The sequence below is a fragment of the Conger conger genome, chromosome 7 (assembly GCF_963514075.1).
Source record: "Conger conger chromosome 7, fConCon1.1, whole genome shotgun sequence".
In the NCBI taxonomy this organism is placed as follows: Eukaryota; Metazoa; Chordata; class Actinopteri; order Anguilliformes; family Congridae; genus Conger; species Conger conger.
Genome location: NC_083766.1, coordinates 37,752,040 through 37,775,385, shown reverse-complemented (window position 1 = coordinate 37,775,385; position 23,346 = coordinate 37,752,040). Strand labels below are relative to the sequence as shown.

Here is a 23,346-nt window from a genome sequence, read left to right as displayed (position 1 = left end):
CTCACTTCCAAGCAGAACAAAATCTGATTCTTTGCAAGGTAAGAAAGGGAAATTTATGTAAGAAATCTAATTTGGCATCCATAAACCTCTTGTTTAAATTACCCTTTGACCAGACACCACATGAGATGTGGTTGAGAGTTCTGGACTTTGCCTCTGTGTGTAGAGCGTACCTTGATGCTATTCTTCCTCTCCCCTGCACAGCTTTTTGCAATTACTCTTCTGCTCTGTCCACTTGGCGGATATAATTCCCTATCACTGCTGCATCATTCCTGACTGCACACTTCACCCGCCGTGTTAGACGTTCACATCTGTTCCATTAACTTGGCCAAATGTGGTGTTTTGGCTTCATAAATTGTTGTTTTGCGACAGTACTTACTTCTGCTATTGTTCCTCTAGCTTTCCCAGATTAGTCAATGTCTTGAATTCCCAACAACTCAGAGTTCCTCAGGACCTTGAATAGTCCTTAAGCTTAATTTAGCATTTTCATACAAGTACAAGTATGTTCACCCTGTGTTTCCACCCTCCCCCCAGCCCCTATTCCCCTCCTCAGGTTTGTTGAAAATCTTGTTTCTCAATATTTCTCAAGATGATCGGTGCAGCATTTTTTAAAGAAGAGAGACAATAACCGTTTCAATGAACACCCATTTTTCATAGATTTAAAGCTGACACAATAAAAAACAGTGGGTTTGCAGGGGTGTGTCATATGCACCTTACAACATAACATAACATAACATGACATAGCACAACATAGCATAGATCACCTTTTTCTAAAGCCACACCAGGGACCTGGGTTCTCTGAAGACAGCAGAAATTAGTGGCGGAAAAGTACGAAACCATACATTGATCTAGTTGGCTGATAAGTCTCAAGTCATTATGGAAATCAGCTGGAGTGGCTTTCTAATGGTTTCTTTCTGAGAAATGAAGACAGGTGTGGAGGAAGGGGGTTGATTGTGATAAGTTGCAAAATTATGAGCTTGATGTCACTTCTCCTCTGGATAGATCACAGATAAAGTGGCCTGTACAGATTTTGGGTCCCATGAGTGATCAAATCTACATTTCCCTATATTGAAAGGAAGACTTTGTTTCATAAGGTGAATAATTAATGGCTGAACACATACTATATGCTAAAACAACTGGAGAAAACTACACAGTGCACAAACCCGCATCAGGTCAGCGGTGTAAACAGTCACTTTTGTTTGTTCTCTTTGTTGGCATGGCAATGATTTTGGCTCTGATGAAGAGTGTTTTCCTTTATCTTCAGCATTGAGAGGAGTGTAACCTCTCCCCACTGGGTTATTTCTCATGGCGTATCGATCTCTTATTGACAGCTGCAACAGAAGCTCCAGATAACTGGGGGGCACGATCTCTCCTTTCACTCACTGGACTCGCCAGTCGACGGGAAGAATGCTTTGTGCGGTTGATGGACTACCGTGAGAGACAGTCCAAGCTTCTCCTTGGAGCACCTTTCAACCTTACAGCGTGCTATTTGTTTGCTTGTCAGATGCCCTTATCCAAAGACTTGTGTACGGCAGCGCATTATCCAGTTATGCCCACTTGATACTTGCTGAAGTCATTCGGTGCCTCAATGAAAGGAACAAAAGCAGGAAGTCACCCGGGGAATCAAAGCAGTGACCTTCCGGTCACAAGCCCACTCGTTTTATACATACATTGGGCGAAAGGCAGGAATACACCCTGGACAGGTCGCCAGTCCATCGCAGGGCACACACACCATTCACTCACACACTCATACCTATGGGCAATTTAGACTCTCCAATCAGCCTAACCTGCATGTCTTTGGACTGTGGGAGGAAACCGGAGTACCCGGAGGAAACCCACGCAGACACGGGGAGAACATGCAAACTCCGCACAGAGAGGCCCCGGCCGACGGGGATTCGAACCCAGGACCTCCTTGCTGTGAGGCGGCAGTGCTACCCACTGCACCATCCATGCCGCCTGGCAAATAAGTGCCCCTTCAAAAATAATTTACCTTAGATTCGGATGCTAGCGCAGCCAATAAAAGTTGTCACACAACATAACACAACAGAGGCATCATGCAGACAAACATTTAAGAATGGCAGATTAAAATAATAATGTCATTCCACACAGACCCTGTAAAGCACACCCATATTAAGTATGGGTAAATGACCTGAAAGAAATCAAGGTAGCCTACCATATGATTGTGTGATCCGATCACAATCTTGCAAATGGCTGCTTCCTTGATATGTAATTACAACTAGGCAGCTATCGATTCAGCCATTTCAAGGGGATATGGCAGACCTTGCAAGCTAAATAGCTAGGTATAGACCAGCTAGCTTGCTCATAACTAATTATGGAGTGAGTCAGGAAAAAGAAAAATCTTGCAGATTCTGGCAATTATAGGAACACTAATAGACCTACTGTAGATAGTATTACAGAAAGAGCATGCATATGTGGAAAAGCAGTTGTCATAAAACATCCATAGTTAGTTTGATCCATAGCGCTATTTCTTTTGGAACTGAAAGGCTCACCACAGTATGTTGAACTGTTTTCTTTTTGACATATCCGGCTATTCGTCTCAGCGAGCGCAAAATGAATCACCACCAACAAGTGTTAATGCTGTAAATAAATGCTTTAATAAGGCTCATCCATTTCCATAACCAATTAAATTAATTTGTATGCTGTCATACTGTCATAGGCTACAGCTACTTCATCAGTGGTGAATATTAAAGTCCCCCCTAGTCAAAATCATCAGTGATCACATGTTCAAGAAAATTTCACCTTGGTAGGAACTAGGAAATACTCCATTCAACTGTTTAATGTGCTCTTGGCTACTTGTCATTGCCTTTATGATTTAAAATCTACAAAAGATGTGTGGGGACCTCTGTCAGTCAAGAAATTAGGTGTTCATTGCAAGTTTAGTGTCCTTTTAGTCAATGCGTATGATATGTTGGTGAAATGGGAATTGTATTACATTTAGACATTTACATTCAGGTATTGATAAGGTGCTCTTATTCAGAGAGTCTTACACAAGAACATGCATAGCCTTAGGGAGCAAGCAGAGCTGATGCAGAATTAGTGTTGCAGTTGGTAGTAGCTAATATTGTAGTGTGGTCTGGGGAGGGTTGACACTATTGCAAGACAACACAAGGAGGACAGAGGCAAACCGAAGTGAAAACCTCACGGGGTTGTTTTATTTCAAGGGCAGGGAAAAGGGGTTGAGGCCTGTAGATTCAGGTGCTCAGGGTTCAGCTCCTTTGGAGATGGTCTTCTTGTGGAGGTGCAGAAGGCAGGCCTTGAAGAGCCACACCATGGCATCGGAGCTTGGGGGGCGACATTGGCTCAGGCAATAAGAGCAGTCGTCTGTTTGCAAGTTTGAGCCCGCCCTGGGTGTGTCGAAGTGTCCCTGAGCAAGACACCCCCAAATGCCCCATGACGAGCTGGTTGGCATCCAATCACCTTTGGTGTGTGTGTGTATGAATGGGTGAATGAGAAGCATCAATTCTACAGCGCTACATAAATCCCAACCATTTACCAGGTGGCCACTTGCAGCTATTCGATGTCTACGAGTGCGCATCAAAAACATTAAGCTTCATTCTCTTCATACAAAGGGTGGCTGCAGCTGTGAGCTGTGATGGATGCCAGGTTTATCTTGCTGTTTTCCCTGCTGATTAAGAAGTGTAGATCCCCATGGTTCTGGAGTGCTGCAGCACTGGGCTTTCCAACCGGAAGCTTTCATTGGAGCTGCCGTTCCTCTGTAGGGGCCTTTACCATGGCCCTGGGTGCAGCGGGGTCCCCTCCCCGCACCACAATACATAAAGCTACCTGATAAGTATTACAAAGCCAAACTTAAACCCTGGTTTAAAAATAATTTTTCAAAGGTGGGCTTTAGAATTATAATTAACTATGCACTCACTGAGCACTTTATTAGGAACTGTTAAAAAGGCCAATCGTATTCTTTTTCTGTTTGAAGTTTATTTGTTTTCCTACATGTTGACTCAGCTGTCAATCGGCACTTGCAGCGTCCTCACGGGCCCACAGCTGGAAGACCCGCCTTTTCACTGGCTACAAGCGGAATGTAAAGATTCACAAAGGCATTAATACACAAACCAATTAACACTTTTTCCCATTTACTTAGGCCATAATATTCAAGCTCTATTGAGTTTTGCTGGTACCTACCCTTTTAACTAGTGCTATACAGTACATACCCAACCTAACTATAACAATATCATTCTAGCTCAAATTGCTCCTTTCATTGTTTCCAAATGAATAGATATGTCAAATGTGTTTGGCTTGCATTGAAGAAAAACAGATTGTTCTTGTTGTGACAGAATAAGGCTACAAGAACATGTTCCCCCTCCATCTCTGCATATCAAAAGACTTTGAATTACTTCTGTCACCAAGGAAGATTAATGAATGGTGTTGAAACTGCTTGTAAAATATAATGCAACATGTCAGCCTTGCGTCACTCTGAAAAAGATTTTGTTACATACATAGCGGTTTAATTCTCAACAAAGTAAGATGTTCTTCCTAAAACAATACAAACTTTCTTCAACAGCTTTTCATCTTGACCATGCTGAAAAAATACATCACTGATTACCTTTTTAACAGCTAGAAAGCAGCACAGAAACAGAACACTGACAGAAAATAGTGAATTTACAAACACATAGATTTTATTGAATGTATCCTGTATTATCTTACAATATTAAACACGTGCACACACGCACATACACCGTTTTTGTTGTCCCCTTTTTTTTATACACCTGTCACCCAAGGGAATTACTTTAAGTAGCATAGAATATGTACCTTTTAAAACCCTGACATGTGTTCGCGACAGCAAACGTTCTTGGCGAACTATGTTTGCAGCTGAACAGTTACTGCTGAACGATTCTAAATGAACATTCCATTTGGTTTGCCACCAACACCTTTTTGGATACGACTTGGGTCTAACAATGCCAGTTAACTGATTTGTTACCTTACCTGTGATTTATTTAAGGTAAGAGCAAGTATTACATTGGTTAACAGCCAAATAATTTTCAACTCTCTCTCTCTGCGTTTTCCCCAACAGCAGCAATTTTAAACATAAGCTAATATTCATAGTGGACAGAAAAAAAATTGGATTATGTTGGCTAATGCTAGCTAATGTTTGTCATCTAGAACGCACGTCTGATCTCACAACAGCATTATTTTATAATCTGTTCTGATGTAGCATACTGTATGAACGGACCTGAGGCCCAAGCGCACAGTCATCAGCACCTTGGTCAAAATACACCTTTCATTTCTGAAGGGCTGCTCCTCAACCACTACAGAGAAAATCATTACAAGAGAATAGTGGGGTGAATCACTGTTTGCACTATGTCGGATTCAAGGAGGTTTGTTGGCAAGATCCACTAGTTGAGGACTTGGTGTCCCCTGCTACTGTGGGCCTGATGTCAGGATTGATCCAGACAATATGATAGATAGACAGACAGACAAACAGACCAAAACCCCCCTACTCTTTGCGAAAAGTGTCATGGGAAATATTTCAATGTAAATATTCGGCCTCTGGCTCAACTGCATAAGATACACAGAGTGTGTTCCACAGGGGAAAACAAGCGCCTTCACAACCCTTGTTGCCCAAATGGCTTTGCAAGTTGTGATCTGAATTTGTAGCAACATTTTTAAATGAGTGTCAGTAATGCATCAGTAATTAAAAGCAGTAGAAAAGGTACTTAATTTAAATTAGGTTGCTATTTGCAGCCCTGGCTTATTAAAATTTAAGACTGGAGAAAAGTAAATTTACTCGTACTTTGTCCACTACCTCTCTGGCGCACTCTCACTATCATCATGTCAGAGGTGTTTTAGATAAACAACTACCTCTCTATTTATGCATGCAAAAATAGCCGTGCTTTTGCACCTTCCCATTATAAAAACATCTTATGACAGATGGAGAAAGAGAGACGACGGAAAAATGAGAATCAAGGACAAAGGAATAATTCAGGAACATTTTATGTTCATTATTACCGTGTACCTGTTGTGAAGTCACCTAGACTCAAAGCTTGACAGATTGCATCTGTTTTCTTTGACAGTCAACAAAAATAGCTCTGATGTATAATGTTCACCTTTGACACAGTATATGAGGAAATATAAAGTGATCCTTCAAGCTCAGCCTTCGAAACTGGCAGCAAAGAGAATAATCCAGATCCATCTGAATGTAGAAATCAGGCTCCTCGGTCCCAAGATGGAAGACCAGGTTCAGATGTCCCAACTCCAGACAGAATCTCCCTTGGGCTTACTGTGCTTCTTGCTCTTAGTATGCGTTGCCGAATCATGCCATGCTTTTAACTTCAGCTGGAGCCTCTCTCTGGGAGATCTTGCTCATCTCCGTCCACGTCAGACAGCCAGCTTTCATCTCAGCTTGTACGAAACACACTGACAGTTCTCAGCCCCTTGTTAATGCCACCCGTCAACCACAGTGTACAGTCTGGATGTCAAATCGTAGCCTTTAAGATTTGGTATCGGCACCGAGAAATATTAGCATCTTTGAACTGTAACATGATTTCTGTGGCAGCTACTTTGCCATCCTTCTCGAAACCTAAAAGAATTTGGAGCATGATGGCTTGGTTTAAGTGCTTTCACATGGACTTCCTTCTGGGGTCGGAGATCATCTGAAGCAGTGGTCCTCACTCCTGGTCCTGGAGAGCTGCACGGTGTGCTGGTTTTTATTGTTACTCAGCACTAATTGATCAATAAAGGCAGTTCATTACACAGTTAACTCACCTCACCTGGTTTCCTGGGTCCGAATCGGTTGCTGGTATTAAGGCGAAAACAAAAACCAGCGCACCCTGCGGCTCTCCTGGAACAGGAGTGAGAACCACTGATCTAATCTGGCACAGGTGACTCACTGAATCAGATAATATTATAATGTATTTGCGTCGTATCGGCAGAGTTAGTGTTGAATATCAGGGCTTGAAGACACAAGTGGGTCCAGTTATACCGATTCCTGGTTCTGATTTGTGAGAGCGTGTGTGCTTGCTCAAGCGTGTCCACCCCTGTATGCCGCTAACGTTCTGGAGAACTTTCCCCGGCCACTGTTTGAGTCATCATACTATTGATTGGACAGAGGTGCTTGACCAGCAGAGTCTGCATAAATTAAATTACGCAGTCTTATATTTGACTAGATACAGATCAAATGAAATAAAGTTGAGGATAAATATTATTTTCTGCTTCTAATCATTCTTTCCTGGGATGCCACCACGCACTTGGGTGCACATCTTACTATTAGTTTTTTTTAGATGCTCTGTATAATTAATTTGAAGCAGTGGCAGAGGGCTTGGGGAGAAAGTGGAAGGTTGTTTGTTCTCGGGAAGACAATTGCATTGGTGGAATTTTTTTAACATTTTTAAAATCCATTTTCATTTGTAGATAACAGATGCAAGCAAAGGTGATGCCAAACATTCCTCCCACTCTCCCTCCCCACATACACAAGGGGAACACTAAAGCTGAGACGAACTGTCCACCTCAATCACTCCTCCCAATCAAGATTCACATTGCAAATCTGGAGGTACAGTATCTGTCAAAATAAAAGTTACACCATAGAGGGTCGCTTCATCAGTGTTAATCATAAAGACAGCCCCTGATTGCAGTCTAGAGTGATGTGTCTAGATTGGACAAGAACATTGAACTATAATGAACTCTTCCAAGTAACTTGGACCTTGAAGAATGGAGAAGCAGGAGAGAGAAGAAGAAGGGCGAGTCTGTAACTTTTAGATCTTGGGTAGACTGGTAACTTAGTGTATTATTCAGATATTTAGATATAGGAACATTCTTGCTGGATCAGGAGAGAAACATTTTTAAGCCAAATGGACTCAATTTATAAAAATGTATATGAATGAGACAAGATACCCTTTGTTCAGATAAAGTCTAGAACTCTTATTGGGCTTATCGATGATTCTTATATAGAATGCCAACCAAGTTTAGAATTAGAGTTTAAACATGTCATAGACCAAAGAAAAGACCAAAGCATCATTTATTTGAATTTATTCTTCGGCCAGAGGGGAGCACCAGCAAGATTAGCTGAGCTCTGCGTGGTATAAATTGTCCTGGTACTGGGCAGTTTGTCACAGTGAAATCCCCAAAACAGGTCTGATTCACGAGCAAAACTAAATCCAGACTCTAAAGTTCAGTCAGTCCAGAAGTAAGCAGTGCCTAGCTGACACCAGCATGCTCAATAATTCACCGGGAGCTTTGGAGATGATTGACAAATGTGTGAAGCAGTCTGCTGAGCTGGGTGGAGGCCTACTAAAACATAAAACTCAGCTTTGCTGACACAGGCATTGCATGCATCTTTGCACAATATGACATGCTCTCTTATGGTGTGGACAATATATATTTTAAACATCCCCTGCGATTTAGACACAGCGGCAATTTATAAACCGTGAATGTAGGATGGGCTGCAGGCTTTGAGAGTGACAGCAGTGTCTGAAGCCGCATTCGGAGGAGGGTCACACCGGTTATCACTGACACAGTGGGAAGCGTATGACTGATATTTCACTTTATAAAGAACATACTCACATACGAACAGACGAAACGCGTAGGAAACAGGCCGATGACTTCAAGCAAAACATGCATGTGACAAATATAACCACACATAAAGCATAGCAACGACCTTGCTTTGGTTTACTAGCAGCCTACCTACAGAACCGAAATAGTACCAATTATCATAGCCTACTAAAGCAGCGGGGCGATACTGCATGACACGTGCACTGTCTAATGAAAATATATTTTCAGTGAAAGTAAACAAGATGTGGAATCGGGGGGAAGGAATGGAGTCAATGATGACCACTACGATTGCATTATTTCCAAAATTGCGTTATGGCGGGGCATTATCACAGGGCTTTTACTATATTTTATTTTTTACTATATTATTGCTTTACTGAGCTTCATGCTTCATGAAGGAGAAGCAAGATATACAGCTATGCCAAATGTATCCCAGAGAGAATACAAACACAAAACCTGGGTTTTGGTTCGTCAAGTTGGTATGTCAATGCTAGGTCAAAGTGCAAGATGTCTGTTTTTAACCAGAGGCAAAATTCAGCATTGGAAAGATTATTATGGCTTGCTGTTCCTGCCCAGTGTCAGCGCCCATAATTACATCCTACCCTTCTTGAGAAGGAGCCAGAGTGTATCTGTTGTTTTGAGCGGAAAGAGCATGATTGGATCCCCCAGGTATGGGAGGTTTTTGATCTGAAAATAACAAAACAAAAGGCTTTATAGAGGACTTCAGAGTGTGAAAATCTGCCAATGTCTCAAAGCCCAAGTTGACGTCTCCATTTGAACAGGCAGAGGTAAAAAATAAGCAACCCAGATGAAAATACACAACTTGAGAACATCTCTGTTGAGCGCTCTTTTCAATCCTGAGAACCACAGCCCAAGCTCTCTGTGTTCAGTGAGCCACTGCAAAACACCCAAAGAAAGTGTCTGTCTCTGTTTAACATGCAGCGCTTGCAAAGTCTTATTTGATTTATCAAAAAATAAAATCAATACTGGGAATGCTTTTGGTTTTATTTTCCCCGAACTTCAGATTCTCTGGCATGCAAGCTTGTAGATACTGCTTGTGAGCATTGCGTGGGCAAACTATGTGATTAAACTTATTTCTGATTTCACTTGAAAAGAATATTTGAAGTCAAGAAAAAAACCATTCAATCTCCCGCTGCGTATTAAGAGCTTTTTAACTTCTTTTTATCAGAACATCTTTTACGTTAATCATTGCTTCACTATAAGAATGCTTCAGTTTCAAATTGCATCTGCGGTCTATTGCCTGCTCAGGGGTTAAGCAACGGAGGGCTGAATAGATGCGGTATTGCATCACTCCTCCTCTTTGAATTCAGTCAGCATGTGGCTGATTGTGCGGTCAGTTAAGGTCTTCGGGATGCTGAATTTCTTTAATGCATGACCCCGTTATAGTTATGCATTTAGTACTCTTATTTGCACTGTTACTGTTTTGTGCTGTTATTCTGAGCACTCAGGCTCATTTATTGTCATCCTTGATAAATAATACAATGATAAAAAATATTTATTTATTTATTTATATAATTATTACTTACTGATACTTTCTTTAGTGAATTACACCATTGATCTTAAATAGTGCCCCTGGACCACTGGCAGCAAAACATCCCCTGCCTCCATATTTGAAAGTAGGTATGAGGCTCTTCTCCTTGCATGCATTTCTATTTTGCTTCCGAACATAGTGAGGGTGTGCATCGCCAAAAAGTTGGTAAATGGTAAATGGTCTGCATTTATATAGTGCCTTTATCCAAAGTGCTGTATCACCAGCAATCTTCCAACTGCCAAATGAATGCTCTTAGGTGAGCCAATGTCGGCCACAATTCAATTTTAATTTCTTATCTGACTGTAGCACTCTCTTCCAGCCATAATTCCAATGACGTTTGGCAAACTCCAGAAGCTTGTTTTGCTTATGGTGCTCAGGAAGGGTTGTATTTGTGCCGCCCTTCCAAAGAGTTTGTTGGCATTGAGGTTGTGTTTTATGGCTCTTTTTGAGACTTGAGACAAGATGCAACCAATCTCTGCGATTCTTAAACCGTGATCCTTTGGTTCTTTATGGCCTCCCTCACCATCTTCCTCCCTGTCTGTGGAGACAATATGCACTGGTCCTCTTCCTGGCAATTCCTGGCCATTCCATATGTTTTACATTGGTTTACATTTACGTACAGTGCTAAGTGGTTTGTATCACCACATATTTATTTTTTGTACCGATTACCAGACTTGTGATGGTGAATTACCATCTGTTTATTACCATGCTGATGGATGTTTTCATTCTAAACTCTAAACCAATTTCACTTTGATTTTATTTACAATAATTGTGAGGGGTGGCAATATAGACACCTATGGTTTTCAGAAAATACAAATAATAAAAAACATTGAAACATGAGAGATTAAATGTATTGAAATAAAATAGTATTTTGTTTTCCCATATATTTGAACAGAAATGCTTATTTTCTGTTGTTTATATATTATATGCAGCCTTTTTTTTCATATATTATCACAGGTGCCAATAATTCTGGAGCTGACTGTATCTGTGGATGTTTTTGTATTCATGGCTGCACTTTCATCAAATGCTTGCTTACCATTTTAAAGTAATAATTGGCTTTAGATATTTTCCAGGAGCCATGAAAATTGCTCACAATCCCTCTTCCTCATGTTGTAAGAATGCTCAGGATGGTGGTGGTGTGAGCTGTAGTGCGTATAATGAACCCAAAATAGAGCCAAAAGCCATTAAGCCTCATGGGCTTTTTGCATATTTGCTAAGAAGGAAAAACACCAATAATGAGAAACATCAGCCAAAAAAAGTTGCAAAGCAAAGGCTAGCAAAATCCCTAAAGGCATTTATTAATCCTTTATTTTACCAGGGGGAAAAGCCAGGTGAATGTCTGGGGGGGGGGGAAATGTCGCTGTTAGAGCTGTGCTGGGTCTCGAGGTGGGAGACGGCACAGTGCTGTGCTAACGGGGGCCTGTGGAGACGGGAGCGCAGAGCCATCGCTTTAGGGTTCCTCCCCCACCTCCGCCCTTGAAGCGCACCGCACCAGTCCGCGGATAGCCAGCGGCTGCTTGACGAGACGACGTGCCACAGCCGCGCGCTTCGGGGAGCGTGGCCCGCCGTACGAGGTCTCGCCGGCTGTTTGATTGCGTCCACGTGGTCGCCGTTAACAGGCAGACAGCTGCGGCGAACGAGGACTGCAAAGGCAGCTAGAAAATGCTGAGTCTCAGACCCAAACCGGGGGTAAAACACGGTACCCTGGTGAGGACGAGCAAGAGTCCTCATTAACCTACATGTTTGAGGTGAACCCGCAGACAGAACATCACTGTGTGCTGGTAGTAAAGCAGCATGTAGACCTTAGCTGAAAGGAAAGAGATATAGCTCTTATTCGCCGTCTCTTGCTTGTTTTTGCATTAACTTAAAAGATCTGGCTTGGGGTCGAATACATGGTGGCATGAAATTTGTAAGGGAAAGGGAATGTGCCAGTTGAAAAATGATAATATAAACCTTGTTTTTCAACGTTGAGATGAGCCAAGACATTCTATAATATTAGTCATTCTAGGGGCAAATGTATTCTATGCTACCGAGCTTCACAACAGATGTGTTTGTGGGACCCTCATGATCTTCTTGACTATGGGAATCCAGGGCCATACCAGACTGTTTGTGAGAGATTAAAGCACAGCTACTGCCCTCTCCTACTCATATACTCAGTCATTTCTGAGAATGAGCAATGTAATCTTCTGCGGCTGAAATGCTCAGTCTGCAATTGGTAATAGAGGTTGACAAAAAACAACAAATACACTGCAAACTGTTAAAATTAACACACGACACAATATACTTTTTCCAACTAATTTGAAGTTTCCGCTTGTATAGTTTTATATTGTCCAACGTAATGCTTACTGACTGCCTACACTGAAATATGGACTGCAATTTTTGGTCCTCTATGATATACTGCATGTATAATAATGAGTTTTGAACATGATATTGGTCAGCTTCTGCCCAGGGGTGGGAGATTGCTCTTCCACACTGAATGTGGCCTGGTAGTCACAAGAGCCTAGGAGAGAAAAAACAATAGTGTACTTTGGAGTCTGAACAAGGTTCTCTCCATTCTTGGCCAGTTCTGTGTAAACATCTGGGATCAATATTTTATAGTATTTCTGTTGTTTGAAATCGAAGTAAGGAGGTGTGTGAATTCTAATAAATGCATATACTCTGTTCACTTCCACTTAAAATTAACCAGAAGGAAGATTTGGAGTATTTGGTGGAATTTGTCCTAAATTCCTCTTTTCTCTGGATAAAGCTGCTATCCATTTTGTATTGAATAGTCAACAGAATGGTCCTTGGGGAACAATGTTCCAGAAGTCAGTCTTAATTCACAGTCTACCACTTTGAGCTAAATAAAAAAATGTCTGAACATAGGATGAGGTTGTGTTATGTGATTCCTGGAAGCATTCACTCTATACACTAATACATACACTCAATTAGCACTTTATTAGGTATTTCTTAGACTTAATTTTTAGACTTATTACTTGAACTACAGAAACCGCAGAACTGCTGCTCACTGGATGTTTTTTGTTTTTTGCACCTTTCTTTGCAAACTAGAGACTGTTGTGCATAAAAATCCCAGGAGATCAGCAGTTTCTAAGACACTGAAACCACTGGCACCAACAATCATTCCACGGTCTAAGTCACTTAAATTTTTTCCCCATTCTGACGGCTGATGTGAACATCAACTGAAGCTCCTGACCCATCTCTGCATGATTGTATGCACTGCACTGCTGCCATGCATGCAATCATTTCTGGATGACGCGTATATTTTATGCGTTGGATACTAGCACCCCCAAATAATTTCTTAGAGTATACTCAACACTAATTACTGAGTACAGTAAATCCTCAAATTGTGTCCGGGATTCTATTTGAAGCCGGGCCTCGGATAATAGCCGGGGACGTGGTCGATTTGGACAAATAAAGGCCGCCCCCCAAATACAAGCCGGGGTAATATTGCCTACCAGTAGCGCTATCAGTCCATGAGCACTAGAAGACATTGTTTCGATTTAACTCAATGAAATAAAAGAGCTCTTCTTAATATTTTATATTGTTGGTTGGTTTAATACTGTTGCCAATGAAAAGTTGTTGTCCTACACCATGGGTCTCCAACACTTTGCTCACAAGCTACCAGTTGCTTGCCGCCCCCTTCTGAGTAGCTTGCCAAAGGCTAAAGCAGTATACATATAAACACAATTGTTGCTTCGAGGCATTCCAGCCTATGAATTTAATAAAAAGTTAATCAGGCAAAATAAAAAATTAACTCAATTTAGGCTACTTGACTACGCAATATGGTTTCCATGTATTTAAAGCACAGCGCACGTTCAATGAATGAAAGCGGCTGCCTTGGCTCGCAATAAACAGATGGGTGGAAATCCCGACACTCTTTCAACTACATAAAACTGAACCATCAAATACCCCCCAGATTTCAGTGCCCATCAGTCCCAACATTTAGCAATAGAATCAAACAAATTAAATCCCAAACCAAAGCGAAAATCTTTTGATAGCCTACCGGTATGCTGCTCTAAACGAAACGCATGGCTCACAATAAAACGCACTTTAGGAAAAAAAGATCCTTAAGTTGCTGTTATCTATGCTAATTTGTTATTGTTCATGAAGGCGTGTCTGGCAAGTTGTTATTTTATGGATTCTGCATGTGATTTATTGTGTTTGAGAATATTTGCAATAAACTAAGTCTGTTAAGACTGACACTATGACTTACCAAACGGTGTGCCTGATTAGCCTACACCAATTGATTTCTGAACGGTTACAGGAAGTGTAACCACTTTAAGTGTAGCCTTTTACTTTATTTCTAAGAATAAAATTCTACAACAGAAGCCTAATAAGAAATAAAGGCCTGCCTCGAATACAAGCCTGCCCCAAATAAAGGCCTGTGCTTTGTGCAGCCTAAGTACAGTGCATCCGGAAAGTATTCACAATGCTTCACTTTTCCCACATTTTGTTATGTCACAGCCTCATTCCAAAATTGAATAAATTCATTTTTTTCCTCAAAATTCTACACACCCCATAATGACAACATGAAAGAAGTTTTTTTGAAATTTTTGCAAACTAAGAAATCACATGTACATAAGTATTCACAGCCTTTGCCATGAAGCTCAAAATTGAGCTCAGGTGCATCCTGTTTCCACTGATCAACCTTGAGATGTTTCAACAGCTTAATTGGAGTCCACCTGTGGTAAACTCAGTTGATTGGACATGATTTGGAAAGGCACACACCTGTCTATATAAGGTCCCACAGTTGACAGTGCATGCACAAACCAAGCATGAAGTCAAAGGAATTGTCTGTAGACCTCCGAGACAGGATTGTCTCGAGGCACAAATCTGGGGAAGGGTACAGAAAACATTCTGCTGCTTTGAAGGTCCCAATGAGCACAGTGGCCTCCATCATCCATAAATGGAAGAAGTTCGGAACCACCAGGACTCTTCCTAGAGCTGGCCGCCCGTCTAAACTGAGCAATCGGGGGAGAAGGGCCTTAGTCAGGGAGGTGACCAAGAACCTGATGGTCACTCTGTCAGAGCTCCAGCATTCCTCTGTGGAGAGAGGAGAACCTTCCAGGAGGACAACCATCTCTGCAGCAATCCACCAATCAGGCCTGTATGGTAGAGTGGCCAGACGGAAGCCACTCCTTAGTAAAAGGCACATGGCAGCCCGCCTGGAGTTTGCCTAAAGGCACCTGAAGGACTCTCAGACTATGAGAAACAAAATTCTCTGGTCTGATGAGACAAAGATTGAACTCTTTGCCGTGAATGCCAGGCGTCATGTTTGGAGGAAACCAGGCACCGCTCATCACCTGGCCAATACCATCCCTACAGTGAAGCATGGTGGTGGCAGCATCATGCTGTGGGGATGTTTTTCAGCGGCAGGAACTGGGAGACTAGTCAGGATTGAGGGAACGATGAATGCAGCAATGTACAGAAACATCCTGGATGAAAACCTGCTCCAGAGCGCTCTTGACCTCAGACTGGGGCGACGGTTCATCTTTCAGCAGGACAATGACCCTGAGCACACAACCAAGATATCAAAGGAGTGGCCTCAGGACAACTCTGTGAATGTCCTTGAGTGGCCCAGCCAGAGCCCAGACTTGAATCTGATTGAACATCTCTGGAGAGATCTGAAAATGGCTGTGCACCGATGCTCCCCATCCAACCTGATGGAGCTTGAGAGGTGCTGCAAAGAGGAATGGGCGAAACTGCCCAAAGATAGGTGTGCCAAGCTTGTGGCATCATATTTAAAAAGACTTGAGGCTTTAATTGCTGCCAAAGGTGCATCAACAAAGTATTGAGCAAAGGCTATGAATACTTATGTACATGTGATTTCTTTGGGTTTTTTTTTTTGTATAAATGTTCAAAACATTTAAAAAAAAAAAAGAATTTATTCCATTTTGGAATAAGGCTGTAACATAACAAAATATGGGAAAAGTTGGATTGTTTTGTCTTCTGTTTTTTGAAAATTGTCCTGTACATTTATAGTATACAGTATAATCCCGCCCCCCCGCCCCCCACACAGACAAACACTCACACTTTAGTGACTGAATTATATATCATACCGAGAAAACAAAAAGTAAATAATCTGAAAGCTTTACAAAAGAAGTCTAGTTGAATGGAAATGAAAGTGAAAAAGGTAGCCACATTACAGAGAATCAAAGAACTGTGTTGGAAAGAAAGCAGAGGGGAAACCATGAGCCTTGATGTCCTGACAGTTTCCATGGTATAATGAGGGTGAACTTGGAATAATGAGGACCACATTGGTTTGCAGCTTCTTTGCTACAACCCCTGCAGGCAGGAAAGAGGACAGATTATGAAACCCTTTTATAAAAATTTACTTCACATTATATGATGCCTCCACTGTTTCTAAGCGACTAGGACTGGGATCTAGTCGCCCCCTCTCAAATTATATTCAATTCTCAGGTAAAGCTGGTAGATGATCTAATAATTATGAAACCATGTGAATTTTTTGATAAGCTAACCTTTAATACTTTGTTTCAAAGTCCTTGTAAAAAAAGAGACATGCAACGGATTTGATAAATTCACACTTTTTTGCAATGTGATAATATTCTACTGTTTGATGTGGAACACACTCTCTCATGGTTTATGAGGGGTGAAATTACCCCATCTCACCCCATCTGAGTGGCAATGCTACTGGGTACCATCCTCTCCTCCCCTCCAACTTTTGTAACTTTTACGACCACACCGTACCTTTTCCATTGTCTTCTCCTGGAGTATGTGACTGGCTCACTAATACCACCACATTCAGAAGCATTTATAATCGTAGGCTTCAGAAATCTTTCAAACCTTCTGGCTTATGTTACACCTGCAGGGTCACAGTGCCTATAAATTTAAAAAGAGCTTATGGAGACATGAGAGAGAGCTGTGGTCTATGTATGTCGTAGAGCTATCAGTTCACTTTGAGATGGATGAGATAGAATTTGCCCTCAGATTCTGTCACGGATTATGCACTTGTTTTTGGCCTGGCCTGATTTCTTCTGACTTCTGACCCAAATAGTTTGTATTCTGTGGAACGTGCCTAACCTGGAGTTTTGTTTGGAGTCTTTCTCTGGAGTCTTGCCTTTATAAAGGAAAAGCACCGATTAGCAGGTCTTCTGGCGACAGCTCCATACACAAGTCTGCAGCTCCAAAGATTTCTTCTCTCTAAGCCCTGGGCACTGAAATCCCTCTTGACCAACACGTGTATCTCCCCCACTCTGAAGTGAAATTAAAGGAGAAAAACAGACTGCTCTTCTCTGAAAGTAGTCCACACAATGAAACGACTCCAGGATTTGTTCTTTGTGAGCTGCAACACCCAGCCAAGTACAAGCTGCTTTGGAACTACTTGAAGCGTATTTTCTTGTTTTAGATGATGAATGCCCCAAAAGCTGACAAGACTTAAGTAACTTCTCTAAATATCAAAACTATCCTTCATTGCATACAAAAATAGTCTGCGCCAATCAGAAAACATACACACAAAACAAACAACGAAGCAAATAAATAAATCAAATCTTCAGAAAGTGAACTATCCCTTTAGAGGTATACCTGTAGTATACTATACCAGCTATTAATGTGTCCACACTCATTGTTAAAATGTAAGTTTTGTGTTTTTGTTCCTTCACTAGGAGATTTCCAGTGTTTTTAACCCTCTGGGGTCGACACCGACAAGATTAGATCAACTTTCCTTTCTATTTGGATGATTCACTTGAGAGATTGTACCATACAGATGCAACAAACATATTGACAGAAACCTTAGAATCTTGACTTCGCAATGCACCTATTGACACATAATATTAATAGTTTTAAAACATTAATGAAGATGAATAAGACCACTGTGATTTCTTAATCTTTACTCATTAATATGTGAGTTTCGCCATGCCCGAATTCCGTCCCTTGTCATTCAAATTGAAATGAGTTGATATTTATTCTCTGGCAGCGGTGGGGTGATGCCATGCACCCGAATGCCAACTGTAAAGCACAATACAATGATATACCGAAATATGAATATATTTACTTCTTTTGAGGTAAACATGTTTCATTACGGAAAAGGGCACGGATGACTGGACGTCATGAGTAAGTGCATTTCTTCTGTGTCTACTGCAACTTCTCCAGCTTTGTTTCAATATTCAGCAATATGCGCGTTTGTAAATGTCTCTACACTCTAACCATTGCATCTCAGAATAATACATACGTGATGTGTAGTGGCATAGCCAGGATTCTAAAACTGGGTGTCCTCGCACAATTTATATTAACATACTGTATCTTCATTCGAGGAAAAAGCAGAAATAACTTAGCTAAACAGACCAACTCCAAGAGCAAGTGTATTTCTCACAATCATATTGGTAAATACGTGTGCTGCACTGCAACTTCTCTCTGTGTTCGTCTGAATAGCCAGTAATGCGTGTTTGTAAGTTACCACTCTGTTCTGAATTTATGAATTTATGAATTTATGATTCTAAAGGACATTGGGGAAAAAACAGAACACTCTGTGGAAGTGCAAAGAGTGTGATGCCCCCTTGAACTGTGACATGAACTGTTTTGAAAAATGGCACACAAAACTTTGAGGTGTTTGTGAATGGTATCTTCATTGTATGTAGTTTGTGTGGCGATTTCAATAAATTACTGCTTTGTGGAAAGGCTTTGTCTTAGAGGTAGGGAGGGGTCAGGCCAGGTGTGAAAAGCCTACTTACCTGGCAGGATAACATACCACATAAATATTCATTGAAGAAAGGCCATTAGCCCACCCATTGTCAACTGGTGCTGAAAAATAGTAGTGACAACACTAGGTTTTTGTAATTTATTTTATATTTCTAATAGGATTTGCTACAATATTTTGTCATCTCTTGATACCCAAGACCTAGGTGAACAAATTTCAGTGATCCAAATTTTTTTTACATCATTCGTGCACAACTACTATTTACAATTTGCGTGATTCTAGAGCAATTTACAACAAACTTATGATTCTGACCTAATTACTGTTACCATAATATTGTAGCTGAATTTGGAATCACTGAATATAAAGTTGATTAAAATGACACGAATGTCAGAGAATGGCACAGTCACCAGTTTTCCTCATTTTGCCCTCAGACCCCAGAGGGTTAAATGTGCAAGCAAATAATCCCTCTAGACCAGTGGTTCTCACACTCTCCCCTGGGAGACACCTGTGCATCTTCCAACTGCAATTCTAGTTTCAGAACTTATGCTTTTCATGTTTTGAGGGAATTTTTACCCTCTGCAGCCACATTAGGTCAGTACTGTAGCTATGCATACCACGAAGAATAAAAGTCCCGTATACACATGGTACTATAGTGCAAATGGTTCCATTAAAGAGAAGCATTTTTATTTTATTTTATTTTAACTGATCAAATTAAAGACTTAGGTGAATTAATAGGCTTCTAATTGGTGGTCTAACTGCGGACACCTGGGAACTGAAGTTACTGTATGCCTTTGAAGGATTCAAAGACAAAGCAAATTATAATGAGACAAACCTGCACTATGTAAACATGTATAAGGAAACAAATAATTCAAACATGTGTTCAACAACTTTAACTGAGCAAGAGATTGGCTTTAAGAAAACAGCATAACAGCATCCATTCAGTCCTGGGGGACCTGCACGAGACAACAAGATCAGACGGCAGTATTGACAGACATAAATCTTGTGCCTGCTAAATGAGTTGGAGAAAGATACACTGGGACAATAACACAATAATGGAAACAATTTGGCCTGGATTCAATCAACATTTGTCCTTCAGTTGTGACTCGCATTTAAATGAAAGTGTTTTCTTTACAGACACAGTTTGACAAGTTGAGCTACTCACTAAACTAGGCCTGCGAGGGAACAAGGTTGCACATCACTGTATAATTGCAACGTAAGGACAAACGACATTATCTATTTATTGAAGTTGGTTTGCTGATTTTAAAATCATTTTTAAATGTTATAATGTCAGCACATTTGCCAGATAAATAAAGTACCATAGAAAAGTAAATACAATCATTAAGTTTTCGCAAGGACAAACTGCAACCTCAAGTATTCAACAGCAAACCACACCATGGGACAGAGGAAATGCAGTCTCTGCTGTTTGAGCAGACAGTGAATATGGGGGTATGTGTTCATATTTCAGCTGCGGTTATGGACGGAAATTAAAAATCTCTTTTCCCCCATAAGCTCGGCTATTTACCCCCTGCCTCTGCAGTATCTCTCGGTTTTCTACCACTGTTTGTTTTTGCAGCCCCATTGAGGCATAGAGCACAGAACATTTCTCTAGGGTTATGCACAGTTTTTTAGATAAGGCCTTTTACCATATTTTTTGAAGTGGTTTATCTCGACCAGACTTTTATATTGCTTTGTTTGATTTCCTTCCCCCCAGCTTTTCATTTCTGCAGGATGGTTTGATGCAGAGCGAGGAAGGGGGAGAGGGGAGAGGGGAGGAGGGGGGACACAGAGGAGGGACAGAGGGGTCTGTAAGTCACTCCGTCCTTCACAGACAATCTGCCCACAGCAGAGCTGGAAAAAAACAATCCACTTTCTGTCAAACGTACATCAAATATTGGCAGAATGTTTCATATTATACGGTGCGATGCGCTTTTATTTTTTGCCTGCCCCACACACTGATTACAAACCTTGTTTCTGATGATGAGCGGTTGTGCTGAAATGCTGCCCAAAGTGCATTGCAGAAATAATTGCCTATTTGTTGTTTGACTATTTTCACGATATTTCTCAAACAGTGATGGAGACAGATGCGCCCAGACTGTGGTGCCTGGCTGACAGGCTACAATAAGCCCTAATGCTTTATTCAGTGTAGCTATTCCTTTCTGAATAGCGCGGTCTGGGTTGTTTTTAGGCCTTAATAATAGTGAGCTGCTGCCTCAGTTTTTGTGCTTCAGAAGACCACTTTGTCTGATGACCTGCCCTCCCTTTGTGCCTGCTTTTTTGAGCCATTTGCGACACATTAAACGGCAATTTGATTTAATCTGAGTGAAAGTTATCATTCCTATATAAAGCCCATGAGCTGCCCTGGAGACACCCCAGCACTATAGAGAGGGTGCGACTGTGTGTGTGTGTCTTCTAGGAAGTCTTGAGATCTCATCACTTGATTCTTTCATGCTTTTCTGCCAGGGTTAAGCCATTTTCCCCTCACTGGTAAAAGAGGAGCGCCATGTTGATACAATGAGCTCCATCGTTTGAAGAAGATTTCTATAAGAGCCTAAGGAAGGATAATAGAGCCAAAATGAAGCTTTGTGATGAAACCGACTGTTCCCTCAGCAAACAGGGTCTTCCTGAGGAGCCGCTGATCTTATCTCTTCCCAGGTGCAAGTGGGGATAATTATTTTCCTCGCTGCTCTTATTATATTTGATAATTAAAAGATTCTCGGGGCAAATTCTTCCATTTTATGAATAGGGAAAGGGAGGGGAGAGCGCATTCAAATGAGCAATTATTGCGAGGTTATCGTTTCAGCTTGACGCGCCAAACAGCATTTTCAAAGGAGGCCACCCACAGTAATCCATCTACTGTGGTATTAGTGCTTTTACAGCTTCCCTTTGTTCACTTGCTTAGGTGCTTAACCCTCTGTTGAAGCTGTCTCTAATCACAATGCGGCTCAGAACCATATGTAAATAGCTTCAATAATGCACCACCCTCCAATCATCTCCACCGAGCTCTGCTCGACAATAGCTGTTCACTTTTAATCTGTAAGTTTTCGGAGCTTTTCTATGGGAAGAAAAACACAGAGAACTTTTGCCTTTTGCTTTGTTGGCTTCTTGAGTGAAAAATTCCTGTTAAGAGCTGTATTTCCTGTTGCCCTTGTGATCAGCAGCAGACCTGGGTCAATTACGTAATTGTTTTGGATTCAAATACTTTTGAATGGTTTACTGAGCTTGCCTGGTTTATTGGAACCTTAATGGAATCATAAAGTGCAAACATCGCCTTCTGGTCCTCTTGGTTGGCTCAACTGAACAAGGCAAAATCAATCAAGCACACAAAAGTGTTTGAATCCAAAACAATTATGTAATTGACCAAGGTCTGATCAGCAGTCAGACATTACAGTATTTATTTATTTTATCTAACAGCTCCAGCTGATGTTCATGTGTGTTTCATGGTTGTTTGCAGGTCTTTATCCTGAGCAGAAGAATGTGGGAAAGGAAGAGTTTGCCTTGGGGTCAGAGGGAGGACACAGCCCCTATGTGCCCACCCACGACACAGAGAGAGAAGTCCACCTAGTCACCACCGCGTCTCCGCCCAACTTCCCCCACCATCGCCCCCTCTTCGAGGGCTTCCTCCTCCACGAGACGTTGCTCACAAAGGACTTCAAGGGAGACCAGCGGTTCTTCGCAGAAGATGGCGCCGTGGCAGGTTACCCAACGACACCCGCTCCTGCCTCTCACTTCCCAGGAGACGCCTCGACCCGGGTGGTGCCCCACGAGGACGCTCCCGCCTACTCCGACGTCGCCACCACCTCCGCTACCGTGGCGGCCACCCTTCCCATGACCACCCTGGCCGCCTTCACTGTGGAGCCGCCGGTTTCCATGGCGCACGCCGCGGGAGCTGAGGACCGTGGGAGGGCCTCTGAGATGGAGGTCGTGGTGACCACCGACTCCTTGACCACGCCCGTCATGCCGACCTCCGACCCCCCACCCCACAGAGACGGGTCGGCCCTTACCACGCCTGTGAGGGACGGGGCCCCTGTTCAGGATACAGTCACCATGGCAACCAGCCTCGCGCCTCAAGCCCTGACGACTTCAACGGGACAGGACAAAGAGGAAGTGCGTACGTCTGACGCAGCACACAACCCAGGCCATGCCAGTGAGGTGACCACCACAGCCTCCTCCACCTCTTCCTCAGGGGACGTAGACGAGGAAACAACCACAACCACAATCATCACCACCACCATCATCACCACCATGCAGATGCCAGGTCTGTACAGTACAGCTATGGAGAAATATTGAACAGATAACATGAAGAAATATGGCATTGTATTCACACCCACTTGAATTACATTGCATTGCTGGCATTTGGCTGTATGTCCAGTTGATTACACCAAGCAGGAGACAATCCTCCCCTGGAACAATGCAGGGTTAAGGGCCTTGCTCAAGGGCCCAACAGCTGTGCGGATCTTATTGTGGCTACACAGGGGATCAAACCACGACCTTGCGTGGCCCAGTCATGTACCTTAACCACTACGCTACAGGCCGCCCTGCAGAGCAGTACATGCACTAAGGCAACGCTACTCAACACCACGTCCAGCGGGCCACAGTTAGTGAAGCTAATTAGTGAAATCAGGTGGGG

General features: G+C 42.1%; 1 protein-coding gene across 5 annotated transcripts in view; it reads left to right on the top strand.

Annotated features, from left to right (window-relative positions):
- The window catches only part of LOC133134107 (seizure protein 6 homolog), a 238,122-nt gene that overhangs the window by 101,295 nt on the left and 113,481 nt on the right, over positions 1–23,346 (top strand). For all 5 annotated transcript variants that reach the window (XM_061250533.1, XM_061250531.1, XM_061250534.1 and 2 more), the window contains exon 2: positions 22,171–22,974. In XM_061250533.1, coding sequence (XP_061106517.1) covers positions 22,171–22,974 — 804 coding nt within the window. The remainder of the gene's footprint in view (positions 1–22,170; positions 22,975–23,346) is intronic.